Below are 19106 nucleotides of genomic sequence, written 5' to 3'. Positions count from 1 at the left end.
ACCAAGATGTGTCATTTTATAGCTTGTTCACATGCAGTCACAGCGGAGGAAACCGCCAAGTTGTTTGTAGAACATATTTTCAAGTTGCATGGCGCCCCCTTGAGGGTGGTCAGCGACAGAGGGAAACAATTTACTTCCAGGTTCTGGAGGAAACTTATGAGCTTACTGCACGTAGAACTCAATTTCTCAACTGCCCGGCACCCAGAAACCAATGGGCAAGCGGAAAGGGCAAATGGGGTTTTACAACAATACCTGAGGTGTTATGTAAAAGACAGAGAAAATGATTGGGTGGATAAGTTACCTCTAGCAGAATTTGCCTACAACAACGCGGAGAACGTGTCCACAGGGATGAGTCCCTTCCTGGCAAATTATGGGTGTCACCCCCGGGCATTCCCAGGAGAGGGAGGGGAGAGGTGGAGCGTGCCGGCGGCGGAATATTTTTTTGAAGAGATGGAGGCGATCCACCGTCAGCTTCAACTTAACTTAGAGAAAGCCAAGGAAGAATATAAGAAGCAAGCAGACAGAAATAGGAGGGAAGGTGAAACTATAAGGGTGGGGGACCGGGTGTGGTTGTCCACCCAAGGGCTACCGTTCAAGGGCGGGAGTAAGAAATTGAGGCCCAAAAGATTGGGACCCTTTGAGGTCATACAGCAGGTCAACCCAGTGGCATTCAAACTCAGGCTGCCCAGTCACATGAAATTACACCCAGTATTTCACAGGTCATTACTGTCGCCGTACCGAGAGGGACGCGAGTGGGGGGAGTGTGAGAGAGAGGCCACCCAAACGCCCGTGATAGAAGAGAGAGAGCGCGACATGAACGTGGCAGGAATCATTGATTCCAGGTGGAAGGGGAATCAGGTGGAATATCTGGTAGAATGGGAGGGGGAAGCAGAGTCGGAAAACACTTGGGTACCAGCAGAGGTAGTCAATGACGAGGTTTTAATAGAAACATTTCATCAGCGTTTCCCAAGAAAACCGCAACCCGTGGCTCGATTTAGAAGGGAACACTTTGGGACCACCGATGAGGAAGGAGAGTTTGAAGGGTTCCCAGAGTCAGGGGTGGGTGAAGAAGCCGACTCCGACGAAGAAGAGGAAGACGGGGAGAGAGACGGTACGCCGTGGCTGGAAGTGTTAGAATCCTCGGACGACGAGGAGAGTTCCTTCAGGGGCTTTCCGCCCTCACCGCCAGTGGGAGAGGAGGCGGGAGGGGGTGAAGGGGGCCCTGGGGGGGAGGTGGATGTCAGGGAACTGCCATCGGAGAGACAGGTGGTGGACAGGCTCCAGGAGAATAGGAGAGAATCCGCAGCAGAAGAGGGAACCAGCAGGGGGAGTGCAGGAGTCACAGCGGAGGGGAGGCTCTGGGATGCTTCCAGTGAGAGTAGTGGAGAGGTAACGGGACCCCCGTTGGGAACGCCCACCCTTCGCCGGAAACTGTCACGCAGAGAGTCTCGAAAGCGCATGTCTGTCAAAGAGCTTTTATGTTGGCGTAAATTCCGTAGACGCCCACTGTCAGATTCTACCAGCGACTGACGGAGTCATGCTTTGGGGGCTCCGTTAGTGCATCGGTTTGGATGACCAGCCAAACCCCAGAGGGATCAAGCTTTTACGCACAAGCAGCTCACTATCCCATCACAATTACCTAATACATTTTTTTTTAAAAATGAAAATACTCGTGGTAAAATCCAGCATTTGAACATTTGGGTTTGTTCATTTGCCATTTCTGTAGAATTTTTCTGTGTATTTTTCCCACTGTGGGGCACCAGGAGATGCCCTTCTGGATATGTTGTGTCTTTACAGATTCAATATCGTGGATTGTTCCAGATGATCTTTGTTCTGGGCATAGGTGGCAGCTTCCCATATGGGTTTCACATTTCTGTGATCAACTACCCCTCCCTGGTAAGCCAAAAAACCAACAACTGTCCTGCATTCCTTAGGTTGGAACTGTCAAGGCCGCAAGAGGGGAGCCTTGGACTGAGTGAGATCATCAGCAGCATTCCTTGTTCACTGAATGGCAGCACGATGTTACGTTTTGAATTGAATTGTTGCACATCTCGATGTTATTTAGTTGAATTACGCTACCCATCTGACTGGGTTGCCCCAGCCACTCTGGGCGGCTCCCAACAAAAGATCAAAAATACACCCTTATTGTTCGTGTTGTAAGCCAAAGGAAATAGACGCACAGTGAATTTTTTTGTTTGCTTGCTTGCAGTACATTAAAAAATTCATCAACGAGACCTGGCTGGAGCGGCATGGCTCCCCTCTCCCGCAAGAGACCATACTCTTGCTGTGGTCCTTCATCGTTTCCATCTATGGCATAGGGGGCCTTTTGGGAAGCGTCTGCTGTGGATACCTGACCACAAAATATCGGAAGTAAGTCATTCCCTAAGGCGATGTGTGGCTTCCGTGCACATCTAAATCTATGACATAGGATTCAAGCCCACCAGGCCAATGCCCTGGAAGTTGGTGCAAGGGGGTCTAATTCAAAGAGATGCCTCTTATTCTCAGTCCTAGAAAAAGCAAAACAAGCACACGTGCCTGTTGTTGCTGTACTCAATAAACACACAAGACGTAACCGGCTGTACTTTTGAATAAATAAGGTATACTATTCACTGTATCAAATTGTAGATTTCAACAGAAGTCTCATAAAGTTCATCGGAAAAAGCAGAAGACCCAGTGGATCAGTTCATTCTCTAGTCAGTTCATGCATAAGGTCCATACATGGACCACTGGGTCTTATTTTTACATCAACGTGCTCTTTTATTAGTAACTGTTGATATGTTGGCCAGCCTTTCTCCATATTTACTCTTTTCACTGCCAATACTTCTCATGGAGATACCAGATACCCACCAAGGTATCTTAGGTTCTAACAACCATCGCCTTTCTCCCCTTGATTCCGCCTTCCATTGCAGAAAGAAATGCCAGATGTTCACCAACTTGATCATGCTGGCGGCTGCGTCGCTCATGGGTTTCAGCAAGATGGCCGGGTCCTTCGAGATGATCCTCCTGGGGCGCTTTCTCTACGGAGTCGGCATCGGTATGAAGGAAGCGTCCTAGCACTTGCAGCAAAGTCACCACAACCTTCCGGGGGCATTTTGTTTTTGTTCCTTCATCAGTATCGTCTTTTTAAATTACAGTGTACCTTGGTTCTCAAACTTAATCCCTTCCGGAAGTCCGTTCCAAAACCAAGTTGTGCTTTCCCATAGAAAGTAACGCAAAATGGATTAATCTGTTCCAGACTTTTAAAAACAACACCTTAAGCAGCAATTTAACATGGATTTTACTATCTAACGAGACCATTGATCCATAAAATGAAAGCAATAATCAATGCACTGTACTATAAAATAAATAAGACAATATTGTAGAAGATAAAAGTTTTTTTTTTCCTTAGCTGCACTGATGATAGTCATTGTTTGGGGGGCTTTTATCCATTTCCACAGTCACACAATCAATCAATCAATCAATCAATCAATCAGCAGCTGAACTGGGTTCCACACAGTCACAAAAACATATTAACCGAAAAAGCCTCAAAAACAAAAATGCAAAATAAATAGCAAAAACAAAAGCACCACACTTAATCTGTTCTGGAAGTCCATTTGACTTCCAAAATGTCTGAAAATCAAGGCGCAGCTTCTGATTGCTATAGGCACCCTAGAAACAATAGCCGACAGCCACATTGGACGTTCGGCTTCCAAAAAACGTTCGAAAACCGGAAGTAACACTTACTTCCGGGCTTTCGGTGTTTGAGAACCATGGCGTTTGAGAACCCAGGTACCACTGTACTATGTTGGTCTTTTAAATTGGTCTTTAAAGCATTTCTTATCAGAAATTCCAGTGGCAGGAGGAAGATGCAGGGGGCTGGTTCATTTGGAGATGCTATAAGTCAAGATGCATTGTTTGTGCAGGCAGAGAATCCTGCCCAGCCTTCCCCAATTTTTGCAGTCTCTTTAGCTTAAAGGTAAAGGGACCCCTGACCATTAGGTCCAGTCGTGACTGACTCTGGGGTTGCGGAGCTCATCTTGCTTTATTGGCCAAGGGAGCCGGTGTACAGTTTCCGGGTCATGTGGCCAGCATGACTTAGCCGCTGCTGCTGAACCACTTTGACGTGCTTTCGAACTGCTAGGTTGGCTTGAGCAGGGACTGAGCAACGGGAGCTCCCCCCGTCGCCAGGATTCGAACCGCCGACCTTCTAATCGGCAAGTCCTAGGCTCTGTGATTTAACCCACAGTGCCACCTGCGTCCCCTCTTTAGCTTAACCTGGCCCATTTGGCAGAACTCAACGGAGGGTGGTTGAGCCTAGAAACCTAGATGGATGAGCTTCAATGCACTTGGGCTGGGTTGTGGAGCGGGGAGCAGGTTGGAGACCTGCTAAGACATGACCCAGCTACATGCTGACGCATTAGCAGGTCAGATGCAACAGCTGCCAATAATAATTCGTTTGAGTTTACCTTGAAGCTGGAGACAGTGAAACTAAGTGGTTTTGCAGGTTTCTTCACTGTGTTTCTCTCTCATGCCCCGCACTCTTTCCCAAGGGTTTTCCTTCAACATACACCCTCAATACGTGGGAGAGATTTCTCCAAAGAAGCTGCGCGGATTTACAAATGCCACCGTGGCTGTTTTCTTGACCCTCGGGAAAGTCTCAGGACAAGTGATGGGCTTGGGGTAAGTGCAACCCCTCCTCTGTGCTGCCTGAAGATGCTTGAGAACAGCCTTTGAGACTTGGATTGTGTGGAATAAAAATCACATGAACGTAAATTAGAACCTTGGGTTCCAAAGCTGCACGCTTTGGGTTTGGGACTTTGAATTCTGGGCTGCTCAAAAGAATGTGTGGGTTTCGAAGGAGGGACCGGGGCCTGTACTCCTGTTTGTTTGGGGGGGTGTCCTGTGATGATGACACCCCCCTGCAATGGCGTGAGGTCAGTGGACTACAGGGACTAGGCTAGTCCCCTAAATGTTCCCCTGGTGTCTCCTTCCCAAAGCCCGATAAGCTTCTGCCTGGCTTAAGGAGGGAGGAGCGATGCTCTGATTGGTCCAAGAGCCCTTCCGCTATCTTCCCAAAGCTCACTTGGCTTTGGGAAGGAGGCAGGAGGGTGCCAGCATCCTTTCAGAGGCCTGGCACCTCCTTCCCCAAAGCCAGGATGCTCCTAACCAGCTTGGGAAGGGGAGGCGCTTACAAAAAAAACCACTGTATGCCATTGTCCCCTGACTTCCTCCTCCTATTCTCTGCAGGGAAATGTTGGGCAGTGACTTCTTGTGGCCTTTGCTACTGGCTTCCAGTGGACTCACTGCAGTGGTCCAGCTACTGACCCTCCCTTGCTTCCCTGACTCCCCATCCTACCTTCTGATCCAGAAGGGCAATGAAGAAGCCTTCATGAAAGGTAGGAGCCCCGTGCCATCTGGACAGATCAGGCAGGCAGGCTGACTGGCTGGCAGCAGCAGGGCTGAGACAGGCTGGCTCCAGGGTTGCCCATGACTTTGAGCAGGGCTCGCAAATGCCAGAGGTGGATTTAGAGCAGCACGACTGGTTCTGCCGGGCATCTAGTCTAGGGGGCGCTGCAGGGCACTGCAATTGCGACATAGTGAATTGAGCAGAACAGAAGGCAAGAGACTGAATGATGAGGGTGGAGACGCTCCTTCAGGTATAGTGGGTCGAGGCCATTTAAGGCTTTAAAGGTCAGCACCAACACTTTGAATTGTGCTCGGAAACGTACTGGGAGCCAATGTAGGTCATTCAGGACCAGTGTTATATGGTCTCGGCGGCCACTCCCAGTCACCAGTCTAGGTGCTGCATTCTGGATTAGTTGTAGTTTCTGGGTCACCTTCAAAGGTAGCCCCACGTAGCGTGCATTGCAGTAGTCCAAGCGGGAGATAACCAGAGCATGCACCACTCTGGCGAGACAGTCTGCAGGCAGGTAGGGTCTCATCCTGCGTACCAAATGGAGCTGGTAGAGAGCTGCCCTGGTAGCCACGGATTGATCTGCCCCTTGAGCTGATCCAAGGGTCACTTTGGGTAGAGCCAGGCCTATTCTTCCTTCTTTCCTTCTGTACCGCAGCCATCAAGCAGCTCTGGGGCGAAGGTGACCACCAAGTGGAGATTGAGGACCTCAAGAAAGAGAAGTCCGCCGTGGCCACCACCAAGAGCCTGCGCGTCCTGGAGCTGATGAAGGCCCGCTCCTTCCGCTGGCAGCTCTACGTGATGATCACAGTCATGACCACCTTGCAGCTCTGCGGCATCAACGCAGTTGAGTCTTTGCTTCCTGGGGGACGCGGAGGCTTCCAGGGGAGTCACACAGCCTTTTGGATCAAGCAGACTTTACAACAGGGAAGAGCTATGGTGGCTCATCTCCAGGTGCTGCTGGACTCCAACTCCCATCAGCCTCTGCACCCAGCAGGACAAGGATGATGGGACTTGTAGTCCAGGGACATCTGGAGGACCACAGGCACCAGCAAAGGAGAGTCTACTTGCAGAAGGGTTGCTGTGACCCAACCCAGCCATGGCCAGTCTGTGGCTGGATCTACACTCACCTGTAAAATGTAATTAGAAAAATATTAGAAATACTGTTCTAAAATGGCAGTTTCTTTTCCAAAAGATCCACCTGGTTTAAAATAGTTAGTAGCTCTGCAGTATCCTCTGCTGTCACATTTTAATAACGCATGACTAATATGACCCTTAAGGGTGGCGCTGTGGGTTAAACCACAGAGCCTAGGACTTGCCGACCAGAAGGTTAGCGGTTTGAATCCCCACGACAGGATGAGCTCCCGTTGCTCGGTCCCTGCTCCTGCCAACCTAGCACTTTGAAAGCACGTCAAAGTGCAAGTAGATAAATAGGTACCGCTCCGGCGGGAAGGTAAATGGCATTTCCGTGCGCTGCTCTGGTTCGCCAGAAGCGGCTTAGTCATGCTGGCCACATGACCCAGAAGCTGTACGCCAGCTCCCTCGGCCAATAAAGTGAGATGAGCGCTGCAACCCCAGAGTCGGCCACGACTGGACCTAATGGTCAGGGATCCCTTTACCTTTAATATGACCCTTACATTTTGAAGCGTTTTCTTTCCTAACGTTATAAACCATGAGTGTCGATCCGCCCTGTGTCTGCAGGCTCAGCAGGCAGGTCAGCTCACGCAGGGTGGGCCCAATATATTTTGCCACCTGAGACAGAGCAAAAGATGCCCCTGTCCCCCTCCAACATACACACTCACCAGTCAAGGCGCAGAGAACAAAAGGCCAGCCAAGTGATTTGAGGGGCCTTGATCCCATCCGCATCCTGCTTTGAGTCATTTGCACCTGAGCAGCAGTGGTCGTGCATTATCTGCATCCTTCTGGCTGGAGACCTTTCTTCCTGGAGGCTTCCTTGATAGCTCAGTCAGTAGAGCGCGAGACTCTTAATCTCAGGGTCCTTGGTTCGAGACCCACGATGGGCAAAAGATTCCTGCATTGGCAGGAGGCTGGACTAGATGACTCTCCAGTTCTAGGAATCTATGATTCTATAAGTGGAGACAAATCTGGGGCAGATGTGAGTGCCAAGGAGCCTGAAAACAACAACAACAACAACAACAACAACAACAAGCCATATCCAAAGCCCCACGCCAGTTCTCTGGAGGGAGGGGTATGTGATCCCTGTATTGCAGGGGGGTGGACTAAACTGTCAGGTGATGGTGTGGTTACTTGAGAGCAAACAGGCAAGACTCCGACCTGTCTTTTCCAGGCTTTATTCTTAGTGCAAACTATTTACAGTCAAGAGCGTCGCAAGTTCATGTCTGGCTCAGTCGCTGGCAGAATCTGGGAGTGGTCGGTTCTTATACCTTCCCCATCATAACAGTCGCGTGACCCCCAACCTTCTCCTCCCCTCCCTGCGCTGAAACCTACTGCACAGAATGGGCACTGGCAAAGGGGTACTTCCCTCCTCTCCGGTTTGCTCAGGCTCGGTGTTGAGGCTCTCCCTAGCATCCCCTGGTCCCACCACCTTCCTCCCCACTGGAAGTGGGGCTTTCCTCCTGGCCAGAGGAGGAACTGCTTCGCAAGATTTTCGAAGGTTCCCTATAACACAACTACCCTTCCACCTCTCGCCTCTGAGCTGATGGCAGTTCCCTGACATGAACCTTGGGTTCCCTCCCAACTCTGCAGTTTCTATGATTCTGTCGTAGGCAGGGAGGTGTCCCTGCTGTGTGTACCGCAGGCCACCTGCCTTCTAAGAGAAGGGAACGGGGACAGGCAGGGAGCCCCTGCACATGTGGAGCTCTGCAGGCAAAAACGTCTTCTGCAAACTAGCCCCACGTCTCCTCATCTTCCTCCTGCCTTTTCCAGATCTATTTCTACTCCTTTGAAGTCTTCCGCACAGCCAGGTTTGAAGAGGAGCTCGTTCCATACATCGCTCTGGGCGTGGGGATGTGTGAGTGCCTCTCATCCATCCTGTGTGTAAGTTCAAGGGGGGCGGCACAGCTGGTGCTCCCAAAATGGGGAGAGTCCCTCATGTATTTCCCCAGCCCCTGTCCCTCTGGCAGGATGTCTGAGGTTCCCCTCCTTTTGCTGCCTTCCAGAGTTCCCTCATTGAGCGCTTTGGACGGAAGCTTCTGCTCTGGGGGGGCTACGCTGCGATGGTCCTGGTCCTGGCTTTGCTCACCCTGACCCTCTCACTCCAGGTAAGGCGGTTGAGGGTCCTCTGTGATGTGGGGCAGCGGTGGAGTGAAAGGGAAAAGAGCTGTTGGGTTAGATTACTGCCATGCTGAAATATACTCGGAGTCCTGGAGTGATTTCATGCTCTTTATTGCAGCTTGTAAAACAGTGATTGACTTGCCCCCCAAACCTCAGGCTTTTATATACATTATTTACACAATGAGTCCCGTCTGATTGGCTGATTCTGCTTCCCTCCTGGAGCCTGATTGGTCTTCTCCTGCAGGCCAATCAGTTGTTGCATTCTACGATCCTACTTGCCTATTGTTCTAGGATCCAAGCTTAGTACATAACACGTGTTATACATAGGGCTGCCTCTGTAGACGGTTTGGAAACTTCAGCGGGTGCAGAATTCAGCAGCCATGTTGCTCACTGGCGTAAGACAGTTTGAGCATATTACACTGATCCTGGTCCAACTGCACTGGCTACCAATTAGTTTCCAGGCCCAATTCAAAGTGCTGGTTTTGACATATAAAGCCTTAAATGGTTCAAGACCGCAATACCTCAAGGACCGCCTCCTTCCTTATGAACCTACCTGGACCCTGAGATCATCTTCTGAGGCCCTCCTTCGTGTGCCTCCTCCTCGAGAGGTCCGGAAGGTGGCAACACAAGAATAGGGCCTTCTCTGCAGTGGCTCCCCATCTGTGGAATGCTCTCCCCAGGGAAGTTCGCCTGGCGCCTTCATTGTACACCTTTAGGCGCCAGGCAAAAACGTTTCTTTTAAACCAGGCCTTTGGTTGATCTGATTGACATCCTATGCCCTTTTAAAATGTGGGGGTTTTTTGTGGTGGGCTATTGGGTTGTTTTTATTTTTTTATTATGTATTTTGTGGTTTTATATCTTGATTTTATTCTGTGAACCACCTAGAGAGCCCCCAGGTATAGGTATATAAATAATAATAATAATAATAATAATAATAATAATAATAATAATGGACACAGTTCAGAAGCCTCCTTAAGACATCCCTCTCTGCCCCTGGCCCTCAAGGGACTGGCACCCCCAGGAGCCCACTTGGGCACCCCCATTTCTCCTCTGCTTGCCTTTGCAACAGGAAGCATTGGATCCTTCCACTCCCGCTTAGAGGACCCTTTTCTTCTCTTCCCAGCACCGTTTCTCCTGGATGCACCACTTCAGTGTGGTCCTCATCTTCCTCTTTGTGCTCTTCTATGGGATTGGGCCTTGTGAGTACCTCCAGGGGCGAGGGTCGGGGAAAGGTCCCTAGCAGCCCCATCTAGGAAGGGACGCAAGCAGTCTGCTAGGAGGGCGATGGATGGAGCCTGGGGGAGCCTGGCAGGCAAGGAGGGAAGGGAGCAAGGCTCGCAAATGCATGGTCCACACGCATGGCCTTGCCACTTCTGTACTGCGGTGTGCACTGGGTGTTTGTGGGACAGCGGGTGGGGCTGTGGTCTAAACCACTGAGCCTCTTGGGCTTGCCGATCGGAAGGTCGGCACTTCGAATCCCTGCAACTGAGTGAGCTCCCACTGCTCTCTCCCAGCTCCTGCCAACCTAGCAGTTTGAAAGCACACCAGTGCAAGTAGATAAATAGGTACCGCTGCGGCGGGAAGGTAAACGGCGTTTCCGCGCGCTCTGCTTTCTATCACAGTGCTCCATTGCCCCAGAAGTGGTTTAGTCCTGCTGGCCACATGACCCGGAAAGCTGTCTGTGGACAAACGCCGGCTCTCTTGGCCTGAAAGCGAGATGAGCGCCGCACCCCATAGTCGCCTTTGACTGGACTTACCTTTTTTTCTTACTGGGGCGTGCCCAACCAGGCCCAGATCCATATGCAGGTGTGGGAGTGCCCAGCTCCTACTGGGCCAAATCCTTCCAACTCAGCACCTGCTGTTGAGAGGTTGGGGTGAGGCATGTCCAGGCATCTGGTCAGGTCTCTGCCAATCCTGATATCTGTGGGTGCTGGGTGGGTGGTGCAGAGGCGGTTGGTGGCACCCAGCCCACACTGGCCTTTGGCAAAACAGCTACCCATCCACCCCCAGAGGACCTGGTCGGGGTGGGTGAGGTTGCAGGCACAGCAAGGTCTCCAAGCGGACATCTCAGTTGGTAGAGCAGGAGGCTCTTAATCTCAAGGTCTTGAGTTAGAGCACCACATTGGGGAAAAGATTCATGTACTGCAAAGGGTTGCACTAGAATAATAATAATAATAATAATAATAATAATAATAATAATAATAATATTTATACCCCGCCCTCCCCAGCCAAGACCGGGCTCAGGGTGGCTAACAACCAATAATAAAAACAAGTTGATTAAAATACAATTTAAAAGATTAAGATACAACATTAAAACAATTAGGGAGCAATCTCTTCATAAGAGGAGAAAGGAAAAAGAAAGAGGGGGAGGCAATCAAACTGATTCTAAGCCAAAGGCCAGGTGGAACAACTCTGTTTTACAGGCCCTGCGGAAAGAGATCAGATCCCGCAGGGCCCTGGTCTCAAGAGACAGAGCATCAGATTAGTTCTGATTCTACAGTGGTACCTCAGGTTAAGTACTTAATTCATTCCAGAGGTCCGTTCTTAACCTGAAACTGTTCTTAACCTGAAGCACCACTTTAGCTAATGGGGCCTCCTGCTGCTGCCGCGCCGCCGGAGCATGATTTCTGTTCTCATCCTGAAGCAAAGTTCTTAACCTGAGGTACTATTTCTGGGTTAGCGGAGTCTGTAACCTGAAGCGTATGTAACCTGAGGTACCACTGTATTATTCTTCTCCCTGCATAATGTCTGAAGCAGACCAGCTGCAAAGAATTGGGCCCGCTGCGCGTTTGTTTGTTTGTTTGTTTAGCTTTTCTCTGCCTTCCCCAGCTGGAGCCACCATTGCTGTGATGGTTGAGATCTTCAACCAGACCTTCCGCCCGTCGGCCTTTGTGATCGTGGGATTCATCAACTGGATGGGTCTCTTCCTTCTCGGGATGATCTTTCCGTTCATTGTGGTGAGGCAGCCCACGGGCCACAGGCAACTCGCCAAGTCCCACACAATCAACCCTGCATCGGGCACATAAGGCCTTGATGAGGACATGGGTGATTTTGCACGCAATTGCTTGAAAGTGAAAAACGGGACGTTCACTTCCCAAAAAAATTACAGGTGTCCTGTATGGGCCGGAGAACCTGCTTGGTGGATGAGATCTTGCTCTGTATGAATCTCTGCACTGGCCAAGTGTTTGCAAGGAGGGTTTTGAGAATGCAACATGAGCTTCCTTAACCTTTCCCTTCCCTTCTCTTTCCAGGAATATCTCGGCCCCTTCTGCTTCCTGATCTTCATGGGCATCCTTACAGCCTCAGGCATTTTCATCTTCTTGTTCCTGCCGGAAACAAAAGGGAAATCTATCATGGAAATTACAGCAGAGTTTAATAAGCTGAATTATGGAAAGAAACAAGTTTTTCCTGCTGAAAATAAAGTTCCCCAGGAAACCATCTTCTGCACGAGGCTCTAACACCCCCTTTGCAGAACCTCCAGCTCTGGGGGAGGGGAGAGAGGAGGGGGAAGAATCACCAGCTCTGCCCCATGCAAAGAAAACAACAGCCTGCCCGTGGCTTTCAGCCAAGATGGGACATTTCACCAGTTTACATCCCGTTTCCAGTTTACATCCTGTTTCCCATGAGAGACAGGTTATCTATGGTTTGTTTACTCCCAACAAATTGCAATCTGAAGCCATGGTTTGTTGTTGGCTTATGAACCTTGGTTTGGTGTTAGGTCTAACGTGTCTTTAACCATGGTTTGCTTGAACCCTTGACAAAAAAAACCCTCACCAAACCAAAAAGGCAAAAGCAACTGAAAAACAAGTCAAATATTGGAGAAGGAGGCCACAGCTTGTTTAATTTTCTGTGGGATGACTTGTTAACCCATGGTTTGTTAAACAAACCACGGTTTAGTGTGGTGGGGAGGAAACTGTAGCCTTCTAGGTGTTGCTGTAGTCATTCCTGCTCGTTGGACATGCTGGCTGGGATCTGAAGTCCAACCATGGCTGGAGAGCCATAGATTCCTCACTCCTTGCACTCTCTATGGAGCAGGCCTATCTCATTCAGTGTCATCTGGCGCCCCCACAGTTGTGGCTATATTCGATTCTGGGTTTTGTAATGTTTACTTCTGCTGTATGTTGCTTTGAATGTAGAAGGTGTATAAGAGTGGGGTATAAATGAAATAAACAATTATTATTTCTGCAAAGGCTTCTTAGAACTCTCTCTGTAGTGCCAGAGGCTGGAGGCAAAAAAAAAATGTCATCGTGCTATTGCTCACCATACCTTGCGACGTAGCTGTTCAGTGGTGATGACTCCAAGCTCCGCTTTCAGCTGGACTCAGAGGGAACTCCAGAACACGGCCGATCCCAGCAAGGCCTTCAATGTGTTGGCACCAAATTTAAGAGGTGCTGAATGCAAGCATTGCATGCCCAGGAACAAATGGAGAGGAATTAAGACTCCTAAGTGTCCCTTCACAGTTGTGTCTTTCCTGCCTCCACCAGGCAGAGGCCCTTCTTGGTAGCGGCACCAACCCTGTAGAATGCCCTCCCACCAGATGTCAAGGAGATGAGTACAGTGGTACCTCGGGTTTACTCAATTCGTTCCGGAGGTCCGTTCTTAACCTGAAACTGTTCTTAACCTGAAGCACCACTTTAGCTAATGGGGCCTCCTGCTGCTGCCGCACCGCTGGAGCACGATTTCTGTTCTCATCCTGAAGCAAAGTTCTTAACCCGAGGTACTATTTCTGGGTTAGTGGAGTCTGTAACCTGAAGCGTATGTAACCTGAGGTACCACTGTAATTATATATCTTTTAGGAGGCATCTGAAGGAAGATTTAATGTTTTACTATGTCTTTATATGTGCTGGAAGCCACCCAGAGTGGATGGGGCAACTCAATCAAATGGGCAGGGTAAAAATAATAAATTATTATTATTATTATTATTATTATTATTATTATTATTACTACTACTACTACTGAGGTCACCTAGTGGGTATGGCTGGAGCAAAACAGCCTTATGGGAAACCCAGCCGGATGGGTGGGGTATAAATATTATTATTATTATTATTATTATTATTATTATTATTATTATTATTATTATTATTATTATATGCATGGCTCCCTATGCCTATCTGACATTGCTGCATAAGAGTCCCTGGTAATACCTGAGATTGGTCAGAAGGACCTTGGCAACAAGGTTGTTCCCAGTAAAATGTGACGGTAAAGGTAAAGGACCCCTGGACGGTTAAGTCCTGTCAAAGGTGTCTATGGGGTTGTGGCACCCATCTCGCTTTCAGGCTGAGGGAGATGACTAAACCGCTTTTGGCGCAACTGAACACTGGGGCAGAAACCAGAGCGCGCTGAAACATTTACCTTCCCACTGCAGCGGTACCTATTTATCTACTTGCATGGGCGTGCTTTCGAACTGCTAGGTTGGCAGGAGCTAAGACAGAGCAATGGGAGCTCACTCCATCTAGGGAATTTAAACCACCGACCTTCTGATCGGCAAGCCGAAGAGGCTCAGTGGTTTAGGCCACAGTGCCACCTGCGTCCCTCTTGTTTCCAGTAAGGAAGCTCACGGAACCTAACCACCAGTCGCTCAATGACCACCCCAGACACACACCCAGCAGGTCCACCCGGACTCCTGTATATTTAGGTTCTTTATGCAGCCAGAAACTGATGCCAAGTTTGGTCCTGTGCAATGTAGGTGGGGCATCTGGGAAGGCGATAACCAGAGGTGGGTGGAAATCAAGTTGGAGATAAACTCAATCTCTCACTATTGCTCCCTTGTAAAAAGTCAACAGCACCACTGACCACACCTTTCTTGCTCACTCCCATAGAATCTCATTCTCTGTAGGTATACGGACTAATTATACACCCCCAAAGTGTTTCTCTCTTCCTCCAAAGGATCTGATCTCTCAGTTCACAAAGCCAGTCAGATATTTTACATGACATAAGAGCTGATGGCCGAGTTATTTTTTCCTTTTCCCTCCCCATCCATTTCTCCTTTTACATTATGGTTTACTGGGAACAAGAGGGACGCAGTTTCCTGCTTGGCAGGGGGTTGAACTCAATGGCCCTTGTGGTCTATTCCAACTCTATGATTCTATGATTAGTCTATTCATTTATTCACTTACTAAATAGCTATAGAATCTCTCTCCCTGTCTGTACAATGCCTCTTCCTTCAAAGTGCAGACTGGGGTCTTGGAATTCCAGGAACATCTAATCTTCAGAAGACCTCTGGGGAGGTTGACAGCTTGCTCAATTATTTGTGCACTTTTAATTGACAAAGGTACCTCCTACGGTTTATGTTTTTATTCCCCCCACCCCTCCCAATGGGCCCGGCATAGCAACCTGCAATTTGGGTCTCCTTTTTTTCTTGTTTTTTTCTTGTTTTTTTTAATAATATTTATTCAAAATTTCAGAAATACATAAGTATATAAGAAAAAAAGATAGAAAAATACAACAACAAAAGATTACAAAAAAGATAAAAATAATTAAAAATAAATCCCTCTTTGTATATCTTAGAGTTCATTTACTTATTCCCATGACTTCCTCACACCTCCCTTTTTTGTATTCCAGTTCAAATGGTTAATTCAGCAAATCCTTACCCTCTTTGTTTTATCTTAGTTCTTTGTCTTCACATATTGTAACTTTATAATTTCATCTAATATCAATCCATTTTTACATATTCCTTTTTAACCTTATTACTAAAACCGCTTCATTTCATTCCAGCATCATTTTAACATTCATTAATTTTACAGTGTTTCTGTAAATAATCTTTAAATTTCTTCCAATCTTCTTCCACCAACTCTTCACCCTGGTCTTGGATTCTGCCAGTCATTTCCGCCAATTCCATATAGTCCATTACTTTCATCTGCCATTCTTCCAGGGTGGGTAGATCTTGTGTCTTCCAATACTTCGCAATGAGTAAATTTGGGTCTCCTTTTGAATCATACCCATTCGATTGCAAGTTGTTGCTTTATTTATCAGCTGGTCATATTTCTCACCTGAAGTTGCATTCCATCAGGATGCAACAAAGAAAACAGAGTGTGGGTGTTGGGTAGCAGATTCTTCACCCAGACAACACAATGCCTGGTGGATTTGGTGCTTGTTGGTTTTGACATCAGACTCTCCTTTGGGTTTTGCTTTCTCATGCAGAAAATCAGGATTACCCTGTGCCATTATTATTTTTAAACCAGAATGCGGAGTGTCGCCTTCAATCTGCCTCTTCCAAAAGCAGAAGCCAGTGAGATACATAAAAATATGCCTGGAATCCCCCTCCCTCCTCCAAACCTCTGGGGCCTTCTTCATAAGTGAGAGCAGGAGACCGTGTACCAAACAGGATGGTTGCTGCTGCCTCCTTGGCTACTGGTTTTGTGGCACAGTATGTGCATGGGGTAGGGGATGCGGGTGGCGCTGTGGGTTAAAGCACAGAGCCTAGGGCTTGCCAATCGGAAGGTCGGCAGTTCGAATCCCCGTGACGGGGTGAGCTGTTGCTCAGTCCCAGCTCCTGCCAACCTAGCAGTTCAAAAGCACGTCAAAGTGCAAGTAGATAAATAGGTACCGCTCCAGTGGGAAGGTAAATGGCGTTTCTGTGCACTGCTCTGGTTCGCCAGAAGTGGCTGTCATGCTGGCCACATGACCCAGAAGCTGTACGCCAGCTTCCTTGGCCAGTAAAGCAAGATGAGTGCCGCAACCGCAGAGTCGTCCGAAACTGGACCTAATGGTCAGAGGTCCCTTTACCTTTAGTTGTATGGGGTGGGCTGCTTTTTAACTATCCTGATGAAGCACCACATTCCTTCAGGGATTTTTGGCATCTTGTATTCCTGTTATTTGCAGTCGGATAGGGGAGGGGGGTCTCCTCTACCTAAACAGGCTGTTGGCTCATTCAGTAAATATTGAGAGTGGGGAAACAGGGAGCGATGTACTCCATACAGCTGGGATAGCTCAGTTGGTAGAGCATGAGCCTCTTTATCTCAGGGCCGTGGGTTTAAGCCCCATGTTGGGCAAAAGATTACTACATTGCAGGCGGCTGGACTTAGATGACCCTTGGGATTCCAATTCCCACACTCCATGATACAGCATTTTCATAAGGAGAAATGAAACATGTTTCAGCTTAAAGTCGGTCTCCTGTACTACAAGCAAGTCTGGCAAAACTGATGCCCATTTCCAGGTTTCTGTTTAGAATACCCTATGATTTGCCAATCAGAGTCATTCTTTTTCTTTCTTTTTTAACCCTATCCTTCATCCTTTTTGGATTTCAGTGCGGTTTACGATTCTCGCCCCCTCCCTGGTCACCAAAATGGCAAAATTTGTGCACCACAAGGAAAAAGAAGAAGAAGGGTTTGGAGTTAATATCCCGCTTTATCACTACCCTAAGGAGTCTCAAAGCGGCTAACATTCTCCTTTCCCTTCCTCCCCCACAACAAACACTCTGTGAGGTAATTGGGGTTGAGAGACTTCAGAGAAGTGTGACTAGCCCAAGATCACCCAGCAGCTGCATGTGGAGGAGCAGGGAAGCGAACCCGGTTCACCAGATTACAAGTCTACCGCTCTTAACCACTACACCACACTGGGTAACCAGCAGGCCTAGGGGTACCTCAAGGTTTGCAGAAGTACAGCCCCCACACAAAACAAACAAACAAACAAACAACAACCCCCCCCCAATGAATGTGGTCTCAAGAGGTTCAGCAGCCCGGAAATGCAGACTGACAGCTGGAAAGGGAAAACAGGGTAGGAGAGTGACAGACAGAATGAAGTGTCCCAAAACAGGGCAAGGATCAATGTATGCTGGATAGCTCAGTTGGTTAAGAGTGTGGGGCTGATAATGCCAAGGTTGCAGGTTCAACTCCCATATGGGAAAACTGCATATTCCTGCATTGCAGGGGGTTGAACTAGAATCCACAGGATCCCTTCCAACTCTACTACAGTGGTACCTCGGGTTAAGTACTTGATTAGTTCCGGAGGTCTGTTCTTAACCTGAAACTGTTCTTAACCTGAAGCACCACTTTAGTTAATGGGGCCTCCTGCTGCTGCTGCCCGGCCGGAGCACGATTTCTGTTCTCATCCTGAAGCAAAGTTCTTAACCCGAGGTAATATTTCTGGGTTAGCGGAGTCTGTAACCTGAAGTGTATGTAACCCGAGGTACCACTGTAACCTGAAGTGTATGTAACCCGAGGTACCACTGTAACCTGAAGCGTATGTAACCCGAGGTACCACTGTAACCTGAAGCGTATGTAACCCGAGGTACCACTGTAACCTGAAGCGTATGTAACCCGAGGTACCACTGTAACCTGAAGTGTATGTAACCTGAGGTACCACTGTAACCTGAAGCGTATGTAACCCGAGGTACCACTGTAACCTGAAGCGTATGTAACCTGAGGTACCACTGTAACCTGAAGTGTATGTAACCCGAGGTACCACTGTAACCTGAAGTGTATGTAACCCGAGGTACCACTGTAACCTGAAGCGTATGTAACCCGAGGTACCACTGTAACCTGAAGCGTATGTAACCTGAGGTACCACTGTAACCTGAAGTGTATGTAACCTGAGGTACCACTGTAACCTGAAGTGTATGTAACCTGAGGTACCACTGTAACCTGAAGCGTATGTAACCCGAGGTACCACTGTAACCTGAAGCGTATGTAACCCGAGGTACCACTGTAACCTGAAGCGTATGTAACCCGAGGTACCACTGTAACCTGAAGCGTATGTAACCCGAGGTACCACTGTAACCTGAAGTGTATGTAACCTGAGGTACCACTGTAACCTGAAGCGTATGTAACCCGAGGTACCACTGTAACCTGAAGCGTATGTAACCTGAGGTACCACTGTAACCTGAAGTGTATGTAACCCGAGGTACCACTGTAACCTGAAGTGTATGTAACCCGAGGTACCACTGTAACCTGAAGCGTATGTAACCCGAGGTACCACTGTAACCTGAAGCGTATGTAACCTGAGGTACCACTGTAACCTGAAGTGTATGTAACCTGAGGTACCACTGTAACCTGAAGTGTATGTAACCTGAGGTACCACTGTAACCTGAAGCGTATGTAACCCGAGGTACCACTGTAACCTGAAGCGTATGTAACCCGAGGTACCACTGTAACCTGAAGCGTATGTAACCCGAGGTACCACTGTAACCTGAAGCGTATGTAACCCGAGGTACCACTGCATTCTAAGAAAGGACACAGCTGTGGAAGATCCCACGTGCAGGCACCCTACTGCAAGAAGAGTGCCTTCTGAGGTTGATTTCATATTCTGCATCACCGGGAAACCCACCGAGGTGAAGGCGAGAGCAGATCAGCATCCATTGCTTCTCTCTGAAAGCAACACCGGGCCTCCCTCCGCCTCGCCCAGCCCAGCCCGCCTGGAGGGCACCGAGCACGTGGCTCGCCCGGGCGGGCATTAGGTACGTGCAGCCTGGCACAGGCGCCCCCCCCCCCACCCGACCATCCTGCCCCACGGTCTGCCTGCC

At 48.7% G+C, this 19106-nt stretch overlaps 1 protein-coding gene across 1 annotated transcript; it reads left to right on the top strand.

Moving 5' to 3' along the window:
• Window positions 1-1670: 1670 nt before the first annotated feature.
• Window positions 1671-12836, top strand: LOC309330896 (solute carrier family 2, facilitated glucose transporter member 11-like). The gene is made up of 11 exons (XM_081842835.1): window positions 1671-1896; window positions 2210-2370; window positions 2910-3034; window positions 4530-4659; window positions 5227-5375; window positions 6051-6238; window positions 8300-8410; window positions 8533-8634; window positions 9771-9846; window positions 11477-11604; window positions 11899-12836. The coding sequence occupies exons 1-11, from the start codon at window positions 1822-1824 to the stop codon at window positions 12103-12105; spliced, it is 1452 nt and encodes a 483-aa protein (XP_081698961.1). The 5' UTR covers window positions 1671-1821; the 3' UTR covers window positions 12106-12836.
• The last annotated feature ends 6270 nt before the right edge of the window (window positions 12837-19106 follow it).

This window comes from Podarcis erhardii (genome assembly GCF_964252035.2).
Source record: "Podarcis erhardii genome assembly, chromosome: 15".
Lineage (NCBI taxonomy): Eukaryota > Metazoa > Chordata > Lepidosauria > Squamata > Lacertidae > Podarcis > Podarcis erhardii.
This window is presented reverse-complemented; position numbering and strand designations above follow the sequence as displayed.

Excerpts from the sequence above, each read along its gene's own strand:
- LOC309330896 (XM_081842835.1), top strand. The coding sequence starts at position 1,822 with ATGATCTTTGTTCTGGGCATAGGTGGCAGCTTCCCATATGGGTTTCAC. Across the intron at positions 1,897-2,209 it reads TGATCAACTACCCCTCCCTG|TACATTAAAAAATTCATCAA; the intron begins GTAAGCCAAAAA and ends GCTTGCTTGCAG. Across the intron at positions 4,660-5,226 it reads GGACAAGTGATGGGCTTGGG|GGAAATGTTGGGCAGTGACT; the intron begins GTAAGTGCAACC and ends TATTCTCTGCAG.